Source organism: Atta cephalotes (genome assembly GCF_000143395.1).
Source record: "Atta cephalotes unplaced genomic scaffold scaffold00015, whole genome shotgun sequence".
Taxonomy (NCBI): Eukaryota; Metazoa; Arthropoda; class Insecta; order Hymenoptera; family Formicidae; genus Atta; species Atta cephalotes.
In genome coordinates this window covers 2,381,289-2,400,027 of record NW_012130079.1, presented here as the reverse complement: position 1 = coordinate 2,400,027, position 18,739 = coordinate 2,381,289, and the positions used below count along the sequence as shown (strand labels likewise).

Genomic DNA, 18,739 nt, shown 5'->3' with positions numbered 1-18,739 from the left:
GAGAGTAGAAGAAGTAGTAGAGAGACGTAGAGTAGACGAGAGAGAGAGAGAGAGAGAGAGAGAGAGAGAGAGAGAGAGAGAGAGAGAGAGAGAGAGAGAGAGAGAGAGAGAGAGAGAGAGAGAGAGAGAGAGAGAGAGAGAGAGAGAGAGAGAGAGAAAGAGAGAGAGAGAGAAAGAAAGATTTTTAAATTGCAATGACGCGAAATCAATCATTTGATAATAATTGTTAGCCGTTATTTAATATCAACTTTATCTGCCTTCTTGATTTGTACCGAGAACAAGCAGGTGACACGTATAGCACTCGTATGTTACTCCATGGCTAAATGTAGCCAGTGCCATTTAGGGACGGAAATAAGCGCGAGTGATGTCAATTTGGTGACCGGTATTGATAAACTTAACGACCATGTCGCTGTACACACGTTTCAATGGCGAGCGATCATGAAGAAAATAAAACGCGTCTTGAAACTTTCGGTCAGAATTTCTCAACTTCACATAATTTCAAATTTCACAACCTTATCTTATAGTTTTTATCTTACTTAATTAATCTTACTTATTTAATCTTTTATCGTTTATTATCTATTTAAATTAAATGAATATATTATGATACATTTTTTTAGAACTTAAATTATTAAATTTTAACAACACATTATAACATATATTGTAACATAAATAAATTATTACTAATTAATAAATTGAATATACATTATTGTTAAATTTTATTAATATATAATAATTAAATAATTCAAATTCTAGATTAATTTTCTCAAAGTAGTTAGATCTTCATCATACATTTAATTAATTACAATTAATTAATTATGTAATATATTAATTCGTAAAACCCAAGTATATTTTTATTTTTAATTAATACTCCGAGAAATGTTTCAAGATATTCAAGATTTCTCGTCGAGGTCAACTTCGCTAGTGAAAAACGATGGAAAAAACTTTATTGCAGCAAAATTGACGGTTGTAAAGATATAATATAAAAGCCTCATTTTCTTCCTTTTTATTTTATTTGTTAAATCGCAACAGGGTAATCAACCTCTCACGAATTCATCGAATTATTCGCGAGTTATTTGAGTTAATGCGGTAGATTCTCAGAATCATTTCTCATTGTGGATGGCATTTATCGATAATGCATATCCAATTGTTTTAATGTGACTGATAAATCACAACTCGGCACATAATTCATATGCGCTGAGTGCAATTAGCTAATGACGCCGATCGATTTACTGGTTCTGATATTAAACCTATTATCTATCGCTACATCGAACGACTTTATATTTCCTTGACGTGAAAACGCAGCAAGAAGTGAGCAGTTATCTATGCGCGTATTGCAAGGAACGTTTCTCTTTAATTTCTGAGAACATCATTTATTATTCCAGTATTTTGATTCGTTTTCACGAATGTACATATGAAAGATACGATACACGTTGTAAAACTTCTTTATCGATCGTCTTAGATACGTCTTATCGTACATCGCGGCGAGGAATCTCTTTTACGAAGAAAGATATTAGAATGTTAATGACATAAGTATGTGATTGCGATATTATCTGGTAGCGAAAATTCCTCTCGCGCGTGACTTCTACGTCTAATATCTGTTTTTGCATTTCATGTTACAGGGGAGATGCGGCCTCGCTGTTGGAGCTGAGACCGTCCCGTCGGCTGCGAAAATTCGTGGGCCCGCATCCGAAATCGATCACGAAAAAGTAAGGATCATTCGCGTCAGGATCATCATCCGCGCACTCCATCATCCTCGTATCCCTCGCTCGAAAGAACAAAGCACGAGAGATACTGTCGATTCTAGCCGGGTCTAAGCAAAAAAAAAAAGAAAAAAATTAAAGAAAAGGAAAAATCGAACAACAAAGGAACAAAACGGGGGAGAAATATTTAGCGAAGAAAGCAGAGTCACTAGATCAAGAGTGAAAGAGGAGGAGAGAGAAGGAAAAGCTAAAGAGAAAAGTTAAAAAAAAAGAAAACGCGCATATCGTAACATCGAGGAGACGGCTTTTCGGTTCTTTCGATAGAAAGCAAAGAGGGAAAGTCGGAGAGAGAGAGACCGTTAAAATCTGGCTTTCGGTACACGCGTTGTTGGTTTTTTTTCTCGTTTTCATTTCGCGTCATTTTCCTGTAAAACCTCAAGAGAAAGAGTGATGCGCTCGTGCTTCTCCGCGCGTGCTTGTGTAACGTAAAACCGGTCGCGGCCGAACATACACGACAGTAAGGAAAAAAAACAGAAAGGAACAAAAAAAGAAAAGGTAGATCGTACACGCACGCACGTATAGTAGTACGAAACCGAGAGAGCGAAAAAAATGGCCATGGTCCCGACATGCTCCGTTTTGATGTTTCGTCCTCTGGTGTACGCTGCGCTCTTCATGTTCCTCGTCGTTCTTCCGAGCACTTCTATCGCGGATAACACGGGTACGACGAAACCACCCCCGTGCTCAAGGTAAGTGTCTCAGAGAACCAGCCAAACGAAATTCATTCTGCACTCGATTCGAACTCGCACTCTCTTTTTTTTTGCCCACGTGTTGTTGTTCGATAAAATAACTCGTTAACAGATAATTGTTTAAATGACGTTAGAAACCGATACTGCTGCCGCTGGCCTTCGAAACTGCGATAAACTACGGTCAAGTTACATTTTCTATTGTACGATGCGAAAAATTTTCAACATTAACGATCTATCTATAATTTAAAGCTATCGGCGATTGAGAATATTTTTAAAATTCTTCATTACTTGTCTTCATAAATATGTCACGTTGATTTAATCGATAAATATTCCTATAATTAAAGCGACTGAAGACATTTCGAAGAAGAAATCTTGAATAAAACATTTAAAATTTTCCTAAAACTGCTTTGTCATTCAGTGTGAATTTATATAGATTCTATCAGTTAAATACTTGAATTCGAGTACTTTACGTCATTGACTTATACGTAACCGATATGTTAGAGATATAATAATATAAAATTTTATATCCTAATTTGTACACATAATTATCATTGATCATCGTGTGCGAATGTTTTGAAGATAGAATTACAAAATGACGTCGGACTAAATTACTTAGGCATTATCGCATTTTCTATAAGTGCATTCGAAACTACAAATTATTACGTAAAAAAAAAAACAAGAACTGCTTGTTATTTAACTAATTATTTTTACATATTACCAACAATGCTTATTTAAATATTTATATTTGTTTTTAATTTAAAACAATGTTATTACGCATTAGAATTATTTGCCGCGTATAAAAATATTTGTAGCTGTCGCATCTTATTTTTAACGGGACGATTTAAAATTACATTTACATTTGATTTAAAATTATTCTATTGTAACTAGAAATAGAGATTATAACAAAAATTTATGTGATTATCAGAAGTTAATTATGTATAGAAAGATACAAAATAGAATATTAATATTAATATGTCAACAGCAATATCATCGCAATTCTCAATTTTTTCAAAAAAAAAAACTTAATAAATTCAAAAATGAATTTTTTCCAAAATAGAATATATTTGTACGAGTATTTTTAAAAATAATAAATAGATTTGTATAAATTATAGAATCTTAAAATTCAAGGTTTTAAATTCATTTAAATATATTACCAGAAAACTACAACATTAGATGAGTAAATTCCGACAGCTGACCAATCTTAGGTATCAGACATCTCGAGGAAATGTCACGAGACTTCATATGATATCATGTCGACAACAAGACACGTTATATATGCGATAAAAAATAGTCGTGTCATATACGTTATTCGTAAAGTTCCTCGATGGATTTGCAAACAATTTTATTTGCAATAAAATCGCTTGTTCTCAATTTTCATTTTTTAATATTATTTATATTTAAAATTTTATAAATCATTTTTGTTGTACAACTTCTTTATAAGATGTATTTTTTTCGACAATATTATTAACTTTATTTAAATTATGTCATTTTTCTAACGTTTCATGACTTACAAATGAAGTTCATAGCATCATGGTTTTGTTATTTGGAACTTTGCCCAAGTAATTCCTATTTTATTTTGACGCGAATCACATGCTGCGGAAACATACGTAGAAAAATAGTTCGCTTTTCTAAAATTAGATCAATGTACTGTTTTTCTTTTGCATGTATTTTTTCTTTATCGTTATTTCATTTCAATGTTAAATAAAATACAAAAAAATTAATTATTACAATTGAGAAATAAATTAAGGAAAATCAATCTTTCAACAGCAATATTAGATTTTAAAGGTTAAATAATCGATTTTTTGATTGTGAATTCTAATAGATAAATTTAAATTCGTAAAAAATAAGTGAAATACAAAGTTTCTAAATAAAAATTCGTCATTTGTATTCAAATTTTCAGAAGTATGTAAGAACTTTTTCAGATTTTTACACATTTTGGAACAAAAATTACATACAAAAATTTGCATTAAGTTCGAAAAAATTGTGAACGAAAAGTAAGAATTTCATTCATCGCGGAAAATTAACGAAATGAATAAACATTAATGCGACTTTGGAGGGAGCAATATTCTGCTTGTTCGAGTACGTGTGCCGCTTCTCAAATTTTATACTTTCCTCTTCCTTGTAAAGTGCCATTATACAGTATAATTGTACCTCTGACGCACTAAGGAATCTGTGTCGCTTTAAACCGACGGGATTGCATATGCAATATTGCATTAGCAGGCGAGCATTTAGGGAAATGACCTTAGCAATGAACCTTCCGGAATCAGACGCGTGGCAAGTTGGGCTCTAAATTATCGTGTTCCGCAAGCACAATGAGCGTGACCTTTACAGCGTCTACATGTGTATGTGTGCACATGCTAATCGTGTGCGTCGAATTGCAACGGAAACTTTTCACTCATACGATCGATGACGCGCCGCCAGCATCTCTATCTAAAGATTTGGCGTTCGTTCTCAGCCCGTTGAGATCCCGCGAGAAATGCGGCTGATACACATCGAGGATTATTGTTATCCTTGTTTAAATGTAAATGGAAAAACATTGTTGAAGTTACATACGCGCGCGCACGCACACCACACACACACACACACACACACACACACACACACACACACACACACACACACACACACACACACACACACACACACACACACACAACTCTAAAAATATTTTACACGCGATATATTTTTAACCAGACGATTACTCGGAATTGATATGAAAAAGAATCAGGTTGTCGTAAATGCGAAACTGTTTTGCTTTTTGCAGATACGTCACGGTTCTTAAACAAAGCGAGAGCAATGAAGGGTATCGACTTGTTAACATAATGTTAGATAAAGCAGTGATTGTGTATCGTGTTCCTCATAATTCTGCATACTCAAATAGAGGAAATTTACTATACTCTTTGATATTCGTACTCATTGACATTGAACATTATCTATTATTAAAATTTCGAATTTTATTGTTATATAAAATGAAATTCACAATAACCGATTCAACTGGCACAATTTTAGAAGGAATTCTGGGCAAAATGTCAATTAAGTCATGAACATTTATCTCATATCGAGATTTCTAGAGATATTAAATATTTTCGTATGCAATCTCGTAAATTTTGGCGATGCGCCATTTTGACAAGTCTACATACTATTTCCGCATATTATTTTCCGCAATGCAGAGAAAAATGGTCCAATGAAAAAGTATATATATGATACTTATTTCTTGGTAAAATTGCTTTAAAAAGACGTAATGATAAATTTTTTTTTTAAATACTCAAGGATTACGATAGCAATCTGCCGATAATGACAGGATATGGAATTATTTGCTAAATTATGACGCAAAATTCGATAATATTTTTCAAGAAGACAAGCATTTCTTATATCTTACGCATCACACGTTGCAAACATGTTTATCGAATATAAGTGTGTCGTGACATAGGCAGATCCGAATCACGTCTCCGAGATAACGTGCATCAGGTATATCCAGGCGCACATTTGATCGCGACAACGATTAACTTTGCTGATCTCTGTCGAGACACATTCCTGTCTTTTTCACCGAGACGCGCATATCTTGGTTTGAGCTATCCTTGATTATGACGACGGCGTGTAGGATAACACGACGATGTATAAAGGATATGAGAGGCGGCACACCGAACACGCTTAGATCTTAGTAAATTGAATCTTCCGGAGATCTTTCGAATGACGTCTTAAAGTGACGCGATCAGGCCACTTCTTGGCTGAGACTATAATGACAGTCTAATGCCTGTCTTCTATTAATGTAGATTAATCTCAGTTCAACTTACTCTTCATCTTTTCATAATATTCTTAGAACTAGAAAAAGACGAAAAGTTAGTTGAACTGAGATTTAATTAATCTACGTTGGTAGAAATGGGCTTAAGAGCACCGGATTTTCGTAGGGAGATCTAATTCGGCTTTGTTTGCTTATACGTAAATGAAGATTTATATTCGGGAGATTAACGAAATGTGTGTACAATATATATATATATCAAATGCAAATCTTCTGATGCAATACTCGCATTCGTAGCTTAAACTGAATCAACATGTAATTAATACGGTTTATCGCCAGCATCCACTGCATTTGAGCTGTTCGAACCTGTTCGCGATAATTATTACCATTTTCCATGATAATTTTTTACGTTCAGTTTATGTAAAAAATAATGCTTGTCTGCAATCGATTGCGATCGATATATTATTTGAGAATAAATATAGAAGTTAGCAATTTAAATTACATAGATTAATTATCATGAAATCAGCAATATTTATTAATTAGCAACATATCACGCACAATTGTGGATATATAAGGTTTAGTAAGGTTTAGTAACCAGCTTGACAATAATAAAAACTGAATGATTACGGTTATCGCATGCACGAATGTGTATTCAAACGAAATTATAATGGATACTGCTAAATTACGCAAACGCTAAAATCGCACTATCATTCCCACGCCATCGTTTCTATCTATTTGAAAATGTATTAACAGATAATCTGGAAACACAACGGAACAAATAAACTTGACATGAAAAAACTCCTTTAAATAATATTCTTCTAGGAACAACAATAACTTGACGATTATATATTTGATCTTTGCAAAGATAGACATCTTTCCTTTTAAAAATACTCCCATGCGACGTGTCTCGATTAAAAGATGCGTCCACGCGTGCAGTTATTTCCATGTGGAATAATTATATTTGTGTTAAAAGGATCGTATCGGCACGTAATCACGGATTAATAATCAGACGCTCACAAATCGGAGGCCCCACGGAAATTTTCACATTTCTTTTGAGCTAAAAAAAAATTTTGATAATAGCAAATATTGAATGAAGCTTTAATCAAATGCTCTGTTAATATAATAAAAAATAATTTTACTTTTCTAAATATTTAATAATTATTATCAAATAATTGATTATATTATTATGTTTGATAATCCTTATTAAATATTTAGATACAAAATTTAGAAAAGTAAAACTATTTTTTAATATTAAGTAAAATTAATAGCGTCAATTAAAACAAAAAAATAATTAAAAAATAAGGAATAAGAAGAATAATTACTTTCATAACCTTGACTTTTTATTTTGTATTAATCAAGCATTTGATTGAAATTATTTTACTCAACATTTGATGGCTACTACCAGTCTCTTTTTTCAGTAATCAGATTTTTGCGGTAATCGTCTTAATACATAAAGAGGCGATTCGCGGAAATCGGTTCGGTTTCCAGCACGAATGAGAAAATCATTATCCCTCGTAACGTATTCGCGAGATGCGACTGTAGCGCGCGTATTACTAATGATAATGAGGCGGCACATTTCACGAGCCGCCTCACGCATTCCGTCACGCGAACAACGCTCGGGATCTCCTCCATTCCACGCACAGACACCACGATCGATTTCATTTCTAGCCGCGAAACGAACGAGCACGTACACGCAGGGATCGCGTTCATCAAGGCCATCCAGGAAAGCGGGAGTCGCACGATTTCGCACGTCTGGTGGCCGGACTGATCTACATGTTCACGAATCCGCGCGATATCGCGCAACCCGGCGTGTCCGAGATCGCTGAAAAATAATCCACGCGAGAGAGAGGAACGGAAGCGAAAAGAATGCAAGCAGAAAAATAACAGTCCAAATAAGAACAGTATTATACTCGCTTGCGTTGCTCTCACGACAGTAGAATCTTTTTTTCTAACGAATTGATTCGAAGAAATATATCGCGAAACTTTTGAGCGTTTCTAATTTAATTTATTGTATATACTTTTGATATTTACTCGCTATGCTTCGTAATTTTTAATAATCGTGACAGAATTTTCATATTTACGACTGTTGCCGCATGAATACGCGCTCGTTTGAATGAATACGTTCTTTTTATGAGCTCTGATCTAATCCCGGCCTACTGAAGGTATTCCCGGAAGTAATCAAGATACTTGCAACGCCTAGTTCATAGGAAAAAATAAAATGATATAATTGAATTGGAATTTTGTTACTATTAAGTAGACAAAATTCTTTACTTATATTGCTTGCACCTTCATTGACATGTCATCGTTGTTTATGAGGATAAACAATAATAGATAATCCTATTTTGCAATTCGAATCCACAGCTCTTTTTTTTTTCTTACAATCAGTGGCTATAACTTCTTTTATTCTCATTGGAAATTGCGCGTTTTAAAATATTTCCGGCTCAGGTGGAGGTTGAGACATTGGTCCAGATATTGACCCAACCGCGAAAACCGCGAATAGTTGAAAAGCGTGTCTCGCTAAAGTCACTATAGGATTATATCATAGTTCGAAACCTTAACATAGCTTGCTTTAATACAGGATTGACTTTGCACAGCGGTGAAAGGAGATTTGGAGGCCGTCTAATTGATATCATACTTATGAAATTAATTATTAACAGGAACTCTTATGTCAACGATGTTCCTCATTAAAGCTATTCATAATCATTATCTTGTTGTTACCATAAGTCTGCATAAATCGCCGCATAAATTAACAGTCTTGTTTGTTATTTTTTCATTTTGTCCTTTCTTTTTACTCCGGTGCAAAGTTCGTTCTATCGATTTCATTCACGTAACACTCCCGCTCTGGCGAGAGAGAGACCAATTGTACGCGATCGAGAGGGTCTCGTGCTCGTCGAATCCAAGTAGCCATGTACCGTGCCTTTCCAGTGAGATATACTGCCACGGCGATCTGCTGCACACGGTACAAATGGCCGGCATATACAAGGACTCCAAATACTTTGTTGATATGAAGATGAAACGATCGGCAAATGAGACGTTGGCGTCATTCTGGGCCTTCATGAAAAGCGTGAACAACGCACCGAACAAGCACCAGGTGGAGAAATTTGTCAATGACACGTTCGAGCAGCCAGGCTACGAGTTCGAGGATTGGGACCCGATCGACTGGACGGCTACTCCCAAGTTCCTGCAGAACATCGAGGACGACGAACTACGGAAGTTCGGCTCCGATCTCAATCACATCTGGAAACTGCTGGGCAGAAAGATGCGGGACGACGTGCGGATTAACGAGCAGCTCTACTCGATCATCTACGTACCGCATCCGGTGATTGTGCCCGGTGGACGATTCCGCGAGTTTTACTATTGGGACTCGTACTGGATCATCAAAGGCCTGTTGTTGTCCGAAATGCACAACACCGTCAAGGGCATGCTGAACAATTTCGTTAAGATAGTGGATAAGATTGGTTTCATACCAAATGGCGGTAGAATCTACTATGCAATGCGCTCGCATCCGCCATTGTTGATACCTATGGTAGACGAATATCTGAAGATCACTCACGACGATGCTTGGTTGAAGGAGAATCTCTGGTTGCTGGAGAAAGAGTTCAACTTCTGGATGACCAATCGTACCGTGGATATTGAGAAAGATGGGATCAATTATACGCTCGCTAGGTATTACGAAGAGTCATCAGGTCCCCGACCGGAGTCCTACAAGTAAGTACCGCAACTTCGTAATAACGTGAATGACGTTGCGGATTTTGAGAGGAGCTAAATGATCTAGAATTGAAGCAAATGAGTTGAAGTATATATACGCGGATATATTATTCTTGAGGATACTTATGCTTATTATCTTTACGTCAGTTTATAAGCGTTAATTTTAATGCGCAATACTTTTTTTTTTAATTGTTCACAAGAGATTCTAGTCTCTTATGAGCTGCACGAAATCAACATTAATTTTGTGAGTTCTATTAGTAATTAGTAATGCTACTCTCACTTTTGACGTCAATTTTGACAATTGATTTCCATCCTTCGATTTTTTAATCTCGCGATTTGCTGATCAGGGAGGACTATCTGACGAGCCAAAGTTTTCGAACCGCCGAAGAGAAGGACAATTATTATTCGGAATTGAAAACGGCGGCCGAGTCCGGATGGGATTTTTCCAGTCGATGGTTCGTACACGAGGGTACCAACAAGGGTAATTATCATTCCTATAATTGCTTCCCGCGCGAGGAAAATAAAGGTCTTTATGGATGAGCGATGTTGGATGCAGTAGTATTACACGCGAGTTTATGAGTACGGTTTAAAATAACTTTGATGGTTAAATAAAGCGTTATTGTCACAGAGGCGACAGAATTATAGAAGTTCAATAATGATAATATCTGTTATTTAATAAGCAAGAAACAGATATATATAAAATAGACGTATGTTTATATATAAAATAATTATATATAAAAATAGAATGTAGGAAGTTCCGCATTAAATAATTTTTTTGCGTGCAGATTCTTTGATTATCCATGATGCTCATTAGAAACTACTACTACCATATACTAAAAGAAGCTAAGAGCGCAATCCTGTTTGTTCATAAATTTTTTTAATAGATTGAACCGAAGCTATAATGATGTATTACACATACAGCAGCATTACCCACAATTATCGTGCTATTCCACATTAAACACCGTATCTTCAATGAGATCTGCGCGCACTTCAAGGTCCTCTAGCTCGTTTCTTAAGTGAAAGCAATGTTCGAGACATCGGTACTCTAAAATTGATTTTCGCAAAAACTGCGTATTGCAACTGAAATCGTTAGATCGTGTCATTTCTTTCTGCACAGCATTTAAACTGCCTCTACCTCGCTCAATTCCATTATAATGAAATTGAAAATTCGATTTAACTTATTTTTTAAAGTGGTCGTAATGAATTGCGCTTCGATATAACGGCAACTCGTAAGAGCAACTTAGCTTGTAAAAGAGAATTAGAGGCTGATAGCCAGATGAATTTCAGGTAATCTAACAAATCTCAAGACCAGATCTATAATTCCGGTCGATCTGAATACCTTCTTATATCGAAACGCTATACTGCTGGCGCAGTACAATCGTCAGATGGGCAATGAGACAAAGGCCGCATATTATGATGACTTGGCTGCGAAATGGAAAGAGGCGATCAAGATGGTATTGTGGCACGAGGAGGTGGGTGTCTGGTTGGATTACGATATATTGAACGACATCAAGCGAGATTATTTCTATCCGACTAATATTTTGCCACTCTGGACGGACTGCTATGACACTTCTAAGAGAACTGAATACGTGTCGAAGGTGCTTAAGTACCTCGAAAAGAATCAGATCATGTTAAATCAGGGCGGCATACCAACGACATTAGAACATTCCGGTGAACAATGGGACTATCCCAATGCGTGGCCTCCTCTCCAGTATTTCTTCATCATGTCGTTGAATAACACAGGCGACCCATGGGCGCAGAGACTAGCCTACGAGATTAGCCAGAGATGGGTCCGTAGCAACTATAAGGCTTTCAATGAGACTCACAGCATGTTCGAAAAGGTAAAATAAGGTTTTGATGAAAAGATAGGAAAACAAGAAAGAATATAAATGAAATGAAAAAAATATAAATTTATGTACATTGCGATTTTGAAAACAAAAACTCATGTCGCAATTAAAAAATAAAATTATTTAAAATTATTTAAAATTATTTAAAATTATTTAAAATTGTCGAAAATGTTAAATCGTTCGATAAAAAAAAATTTTTTCTAAATTGTTTATGCAATTGTCTTCTGAATAAATTTCTAAAATGAGAATAAATGGAATTTTGTTTGCAGTACGACGCGACCGTCTCGGGTGGCCACGGTAGTGGAGGTGAGTACGAAGTACAACTTGGTTTCGGCTGGTCAAATGGACTCGTTATGATATTGTTGGATAAGTATGGTGACAGGTTGACTGCGGAGGATTACTTTTCGGCAGACGCCGTAGTTGAGAATGCGGCGTCTGCACCGCCAGTCATTTCACCAGCTGGTCAAATGCTAACCGGGCTTCTAGGTATCATCATAACATTAGCAGCAGGATTTATAGGGTGAGGTGAGTGTCGAACTGATAGAATTAAGTCTTTACAAAAAAAAAGAACAATGAGAAAGACTTACTCACATTTTTGTAATTAAACCTAATTTATAACAGCCTATTTTTTACTTATAAAAGTCCAAGTCTTTTCCATTAATTAATAGTAGTAGTACACACTTAAATTAAAAGTATATTTTTTGCTTTCTGTTTCAGACAACCATGTGACCTAATCAGCTAGCATAAAATTCGCGAAAAGATACATTAGAAAAATCGATATATATCGATAGTAGATACTTCCAGTCTTGAAGAAACGAAAATTGATCTAAATAATATTTTCACTCTTTTTTCTCGCTCGTTTGATTTGTATGATTTAATAATCAAACGATCGAGGAAGAGAGCGTAAAACGGGTATAAAAGGACCAAATAGAAGCAAGTGCGGGCACTGTTCTTCTTATATTATTGTAAGACATGCCAAGTGTGCGAGAGGGCCTCGAAAACAGCGTCATTTTTATTCTTTTGCCACACATGCTTCCAAAGAATATTCTATAAGCCACAGGATATATTATATATTAACGATATTATTTGCATTTAAGTAACATTTTAGAAGGGACATGCATCTTTGTTGCCTTACTTGCGATATGTCATTGATACCGTACTTACTGTTTAAATTTATTATGATATTATCATATGATATTGTATCTACCATTCCACACTTGTGACATTCCTCATGCTTCATGATTATTTTACTGAAAATATTTGTACTGTAGTACGTATTATCTCTGAGATTGTCTCTAAGAGTATATCGCCAGTATGCCTAAACATATTTGCAAACATGTACCTTCTTCTAGTTATGGAATTATGTCGTTATATTATTTATAGGAATGTCTTGGCCCTTCTCACTGACGACTAACGTAGACAGGATCTATTATCGCTAGACAATCGTCTATTACTTAATCGCTCCATCAGACGTGCGCTGTTATGAGGTATATTCTGTGATCATTTAACGAACTACTTCGCTGGTCGAATTATGTTCTATTATCCTTCCATTGCAGGAATTTATTCTTTATCTTTAGATCTAAATCTTTAAAAATACCGCAGGCGATATCTCGAATTTAATCTTTATGACGTATATTATATATAAACTGCTGTATATTATATTTTATTTTGAGATTAGCCATTGATACACTACTGTATTATTAGGATACTACTAGTATTATTAGGATAGATAAATTATTATATCGCGCATATCTATATAACAAACAAAAATATCAACGTCTCCAAGATTTTCCGGAGACCGATTCCTCAGAATAAGGTTCCTTGACAGGAAAAAGGAAAGATATAAAGGTAAGAAAATGAGAAAATTAAGGGAACAGTTTGCAGCAAGACTAGTTACAAAATAAAAAATACAACGGAAAGATTCCACTCTCTCTCTTTCTCTCTCTTTTTCTCTTTCTTCTGAGAGACGAGTGGACTCATCTAGTCAGTTATGCGTACGGCGCCTAGCCATCTTATTTTTATGAGTCGCAATAACGACATCGTGAAGGTTCGGCGTCGCCAAAATTACTCCTCTAATCTTCGTCGTTACTCGAAGAGTGCCTTATATATAACTTGAATCTAAAACGGACGGATAACACGAAGTATTAAACGAGTTGAGGAAAGCGCGAGATGATGGACAATGAACGAACGACCGTTGACGGTTGACAGTCCATAACGATGACAGATAGTTTGCTTTCAATTCGCGAATTGCCGCCTTTAGATTTTATAATCCTCTCTTGCCCATTCGCGATCATTCCTCTTGTAGTAATTTTGTGAACTCGACATATACGCAATATACTTATAAATATTGGAGCAAAATATTAGAGCTATGATCTCGAAAATTACTATGTCTGCATTCGTTGAATCTATTGAATAAATTTTAAAGAAAAATAAAGAATATAGGAAATTTAAGGAATATATTTAAAAAAAGAAGTTTATCATATAACTGTTTAAGATAGTTTATTTGTAAAATATGAGATCTCTAATATAATTACATATACATTTAAATATTGATACAACTTGATAATTTATTTGATTGTAAAATTATTAATTAGCGCACAAACAGCATTAATGAATTATCCGCCGATTACTTTACGTTTTTAGTCCAGAAGAAATACCGCCACTTTTTAGAACTTTATTATAGCCGAGCGATATTTAATAATGCATGAGTGTATACAGAACTCGCGTTTGTCTTGCCCCGGTTTTTTTCCAGTCGTAATTATATAACAATACTCGAGATAATTGTTTTTATTAATCGGATACCATTTCTCCTTTTCCCACAGCTGTTTGTGCAAAGTAATATGTGTTATGCATGCTCCCTGCATCCAAGTCCAGCTCCCTGAACAATAACTTCAATAAAATAAATAAATCGAATGTCTATATGTAAACCCATCCTGCGATGTACCGAGTATTGCATGCAGCCGTTTACGTTATTCTGTAACATATCCGTAAAGTATAATTATTAAAAAAAAGAAACATTCCAGATACATTCGTCGAAACTAGATCGGATAAATACACTCCTTCGTTCTGTTTGGTAAGTCTGCGCTTAATGAGCAACCGGATTTGTCAAGGATCAGTTGTGAAGGAATTGCATTTACGAGATGAATTTGTTAAACTAGTATTTTCCGGTATTAACACGATACTAGAAATTAAACATAATTATGTATGAGTAATCTGTATTTGTTTTTTTATGTGTATTTAAAGAATACAGATGTGTGTATATTTTTAAATGTTTACATAAGAATGCATTGTCAATTTGTACATAAGGATATTCCTTTCAATAGATAGCATTCGAAGAGTCTTTTGTTACAGCAATAATTATCATTCCATCGCGAGTGGAAGTTTTCGCGCACCTTCGGTGGAGCTTAATGTACCATCAATAGTAATTATGTAGATAACATTCGAGTCGTGATGATTATACAGGGTGACCCAAAATATACCAGAAGACAGAGAAGTATTCGAAAACGTTCTCTTTAAAAAAAAATTTAATTCAAAGAAGAAAAGTTTCAAGTGTATAAAGATATAAATTTTTGTAGAATCAAGTTTTTTTCTTAAATTAAGAGATTTAATTTTATCCGGGAAAAAATTTGAAAATTATACGCACTTTAAAATATAACTAAATTTCCAAGTCGTTTATTTTTTAATTACTTACCTGAATATCTAATAAATATCTTAATTACGATTTAAATGAAGTATTTAGACTTTAGGCTCCTCAAAATTAAATATACCTCAAATGAAATTTTTCTTTGGAGGGAGGAACTATAATACTCACAAAATAAACAAGAAATACTACATCGGAAAGAATAAAGCCTTACTTCTTTATTCGCGTTAACTACAATATTTCTTGTCATTAGAATAACGCGAATTTTTAGACACTCCGGATGTATGTCACTACATGAAGAACATAGCTATGGTTTCGATGTTGTTGCGATAGGTGTGATGAAGCTACTAGCTGCATGTAGCTATCAGTATCTCCCGTGAATGTACCGATACAATTGCCAGCACCAGCATACGTGCTGGTGCAGAGAAAAAGGAGGAAACGAATGGCCGTCAGTGAACAATACACGTGATGTAGGCGTGACTGCATTTGCTATTCAAACTTTTTGCGCAAATTCCTGCCAGCGTTAGATCGTGCTCAAGGACTGACCTGCGATTGTACTGATAAAACGTGGTAATCCCATACACACCGAGCCATTTGTGTTTATAAAGATGCGAAGACGAACGGACATTGCGCAGTAGACGAAAGAATTATTTTCGAGAGCGAAAGATTATTTAGTTTATTGTATAATAAATTAAAAAGAAACAGAAATTGTGGTAAATTTTTTTCGATCGCGATAAAAATGTGAAAGTGAAATTGCTCCTGTGAAAAATGAGGCTTTTATTTATGAGAACTTGACACTTCAAATGATATTTTAAAGAGAATCTGTTGGAATTGTGAATTAACGTTTTAAAAGAAGAGAAAAATAAAATTTGTTTTGTATTTTTAATAAATTGTATATTTTTTTTAACCGAAAAAAAGGTATACTTCACAGTAGATGGAACATCTTTTTCAAACAGTGTTTGAAAAAATTAACTATGCACAGCACTTTTACAAAGATATTTTGGTATAATTTCTAATATAATTACAGTAATCATTAATTATAATAACTGTAATAGAAATCTGATCACAGAATTACAACAAAACAATGCACGCAGATGGACGATAATCAAAGATTATTTAATATTTAATATTATTTCTTTAATAATAAATGATTGACATTATTGTTAATTATAATAAGTTATAATTTACTAAATGAAAGCAACACTCGTTTAATATATATATATATATATTTTGTAGGAAATTAATCACCACATGCAGATATCTTAACTAGTTTTTTTCTTTCACAGGCTAGTCATGTACAAGAGGCGACATTATTACACGCCCGGTCCATCGACGAACAAGAGGAACGTGCTGTCGAGCGGTAGCAATCTATACCGAAAGCGGATTGCATATACCGAATTGAAGGATATGAACAACGATTGATGACCGCTCGTTGTCTAGACCGAATATCGACTTGTTACATGACTAGTGAAAGCAAAAGTACGTGCATACTTATAGGAGAAAAAAGAAGAAGATAAACAAGTTGGCAGGATGCATCAGGATGGAGTCGGAATGATGTCAGGATGAAGAGAAGTTCCGAAACGCTAATACAGAAGAATACACTCACAAGAGAAGAAGATCAGTGCAGAATATTAAATGGAGATGGAAAAGCTACTCGTGAGAGAATGCAAATGCGTTCGAAGATGGAACGTAGCGTGAAGCTTCAATGTTGCTTCCAGCTTGCGAAATCGAATAATGACAGGATCGACGATTGTGCAGGATCTCGGAGACATGAGCTGAGGTTTGATTCTAGTTCCGTTTGGCTTAATGCAGAGTTGAAATAAAGAAGAAGCAGGAGTAGATTTATATGTTTATATATTTAAAAATAATATATATTTAAAAATCAGGATAAAGAGAATGCATGTGCATGTGTGTGTGTGTGCTTGTGTGTGCGTTGTATAGATACGTGAAATGGCCTACTCCTGCGACTGGATTTAGTTTTAATTTAGTGAAATATTAGATAAAAGAGTGTAATGGAGTTTTGTAAATTATTTATTGAATTTGCTGAAAAATACTATATAGCATGCGAGAACTCCACAATGCCCTTTTGAGCAGGATTCATTTAAAGGAAGGAAAACGTTGTTTGTTTCGATATTACATTTGATATACTGTTTACCGGGCTAATATTATTATCTTTAAAGATAATTTTCATGAGCGTGAAACCGATACGCTAAATGACTATTTAAGCGTAAAGTCAGAATCTACGGTGCCATCCAAAAAGATAATTGTATGTATAAAAATCAATTCTGTATAATGTTACGTATACTGGAGTAAGACTTTCTTTCGCGGCGGTGAGAAAGTGCGTTTTTATGAGTATATCAGCGCTATAATGATTCACGGGAAGTAATTTTATGATGAGATATGTTATAATGACGAATTGATTAGTAGAAAAAAAACGGTAGCAAAAACGAAGATTGATGAATTCTATTTGCGGATACGGACTAAATAATGCGTATGTATAAACCTGCGAGTTTGACAAGTATACGATTTATAGAGTGCTATATCATGTGTGGCAGGAAATCACAAAATTATAAATATAAATAAGTATGTATATGTGTGCATATATATATAATTTATAATTATATATATAATATTAAATTATATATATAAATTTTATATATTATACATATATAATCATATATATGTATAATTTAGCTAAATGTAGATAATTGACGACACCACAAATAAATTATTGAGGATGTTGTATTTTTGCTGATATTTTTATATGTGAGGGAGCACATTTATCTCTTACTAGCGATCGATTCAAAGGCGTCCATTCGATTAAAAATGCGTCGTGTACGACAATTGATCTGCATCTTTAGTCATCTGTATTAGAACAAGACTTGGCGATGTATAGGAGGTTGAAAGTTTCTTTGCCAATCTTACAACAGAGCTTTCACGCGCTCAATTAGTTTTATCTGTTAACTCTAGCAACTCCATGATTTTATGGTATTTATATTTTATTTAGCATAAAACAAGGCTGCTAAATAGAATTATTTTAGGACTATTGAAAAACCTATGGAATGTACATTTTGTTGCATCTGCGTGTTTAACTTTGCTCTCTCGTTATGTATTACTAAGCGAACGTAATGACTCAAAACGATCATTTTTATAGGTCGTTTTTCGATGGCGTCGCAGATATTGTGATTTTTGAATGTCAGTGACGAGCATTAGATGACACACACACACACACACACACACACACACACACACACACACACACACACACACACACACACACAACACAACTATATTATTAGTTTCGGTAGTAGTAGTACTTATTTGTTACGACGTAAGTAACGTAATTATTACTTTAATTT

At 34.6% G+C, this 18,739-nt stretch overlaps 1 protein-coding gene across 1 annotated transcript in view; it reads left to right on the top strand.

Annotated features, from left to right (window-relative positions):
* LOC105618012 (trehalase) overlaps nt 1–16,802 on the top strand; it is a 41,772-nt gene extending 24,970 nt beyond the window's left edge. Inside the window, exons 2-7 of the mRNA XM_012199551.1 lie at nt 1,620–1,706; nt 9,111–9,893; nt 10,241–10,374; nt 11,181–11,734; nt 12,010–12,260; nt 16,667–16,802. Of these exons, the coding sequence (XP_012054941.1) occupies nt 1,620–1,706; nt 9,111–9,893; nt 10,241–10,374; nt 11,181–11,734; nt 12,010–12,260; nt 16,667–16,802 (1,945 nt within the window). The remainder of the gene's footprint in view (nt 1–1,619; nt 1,707–9,110; nt 9,894–10,240; nt 10,375–11,180; nt 11,735–12,009; nt 12,261–16,666) is intronic.
* Nucleotides 16,803–18,739: the final 1,937 nt, after the last annotated feature.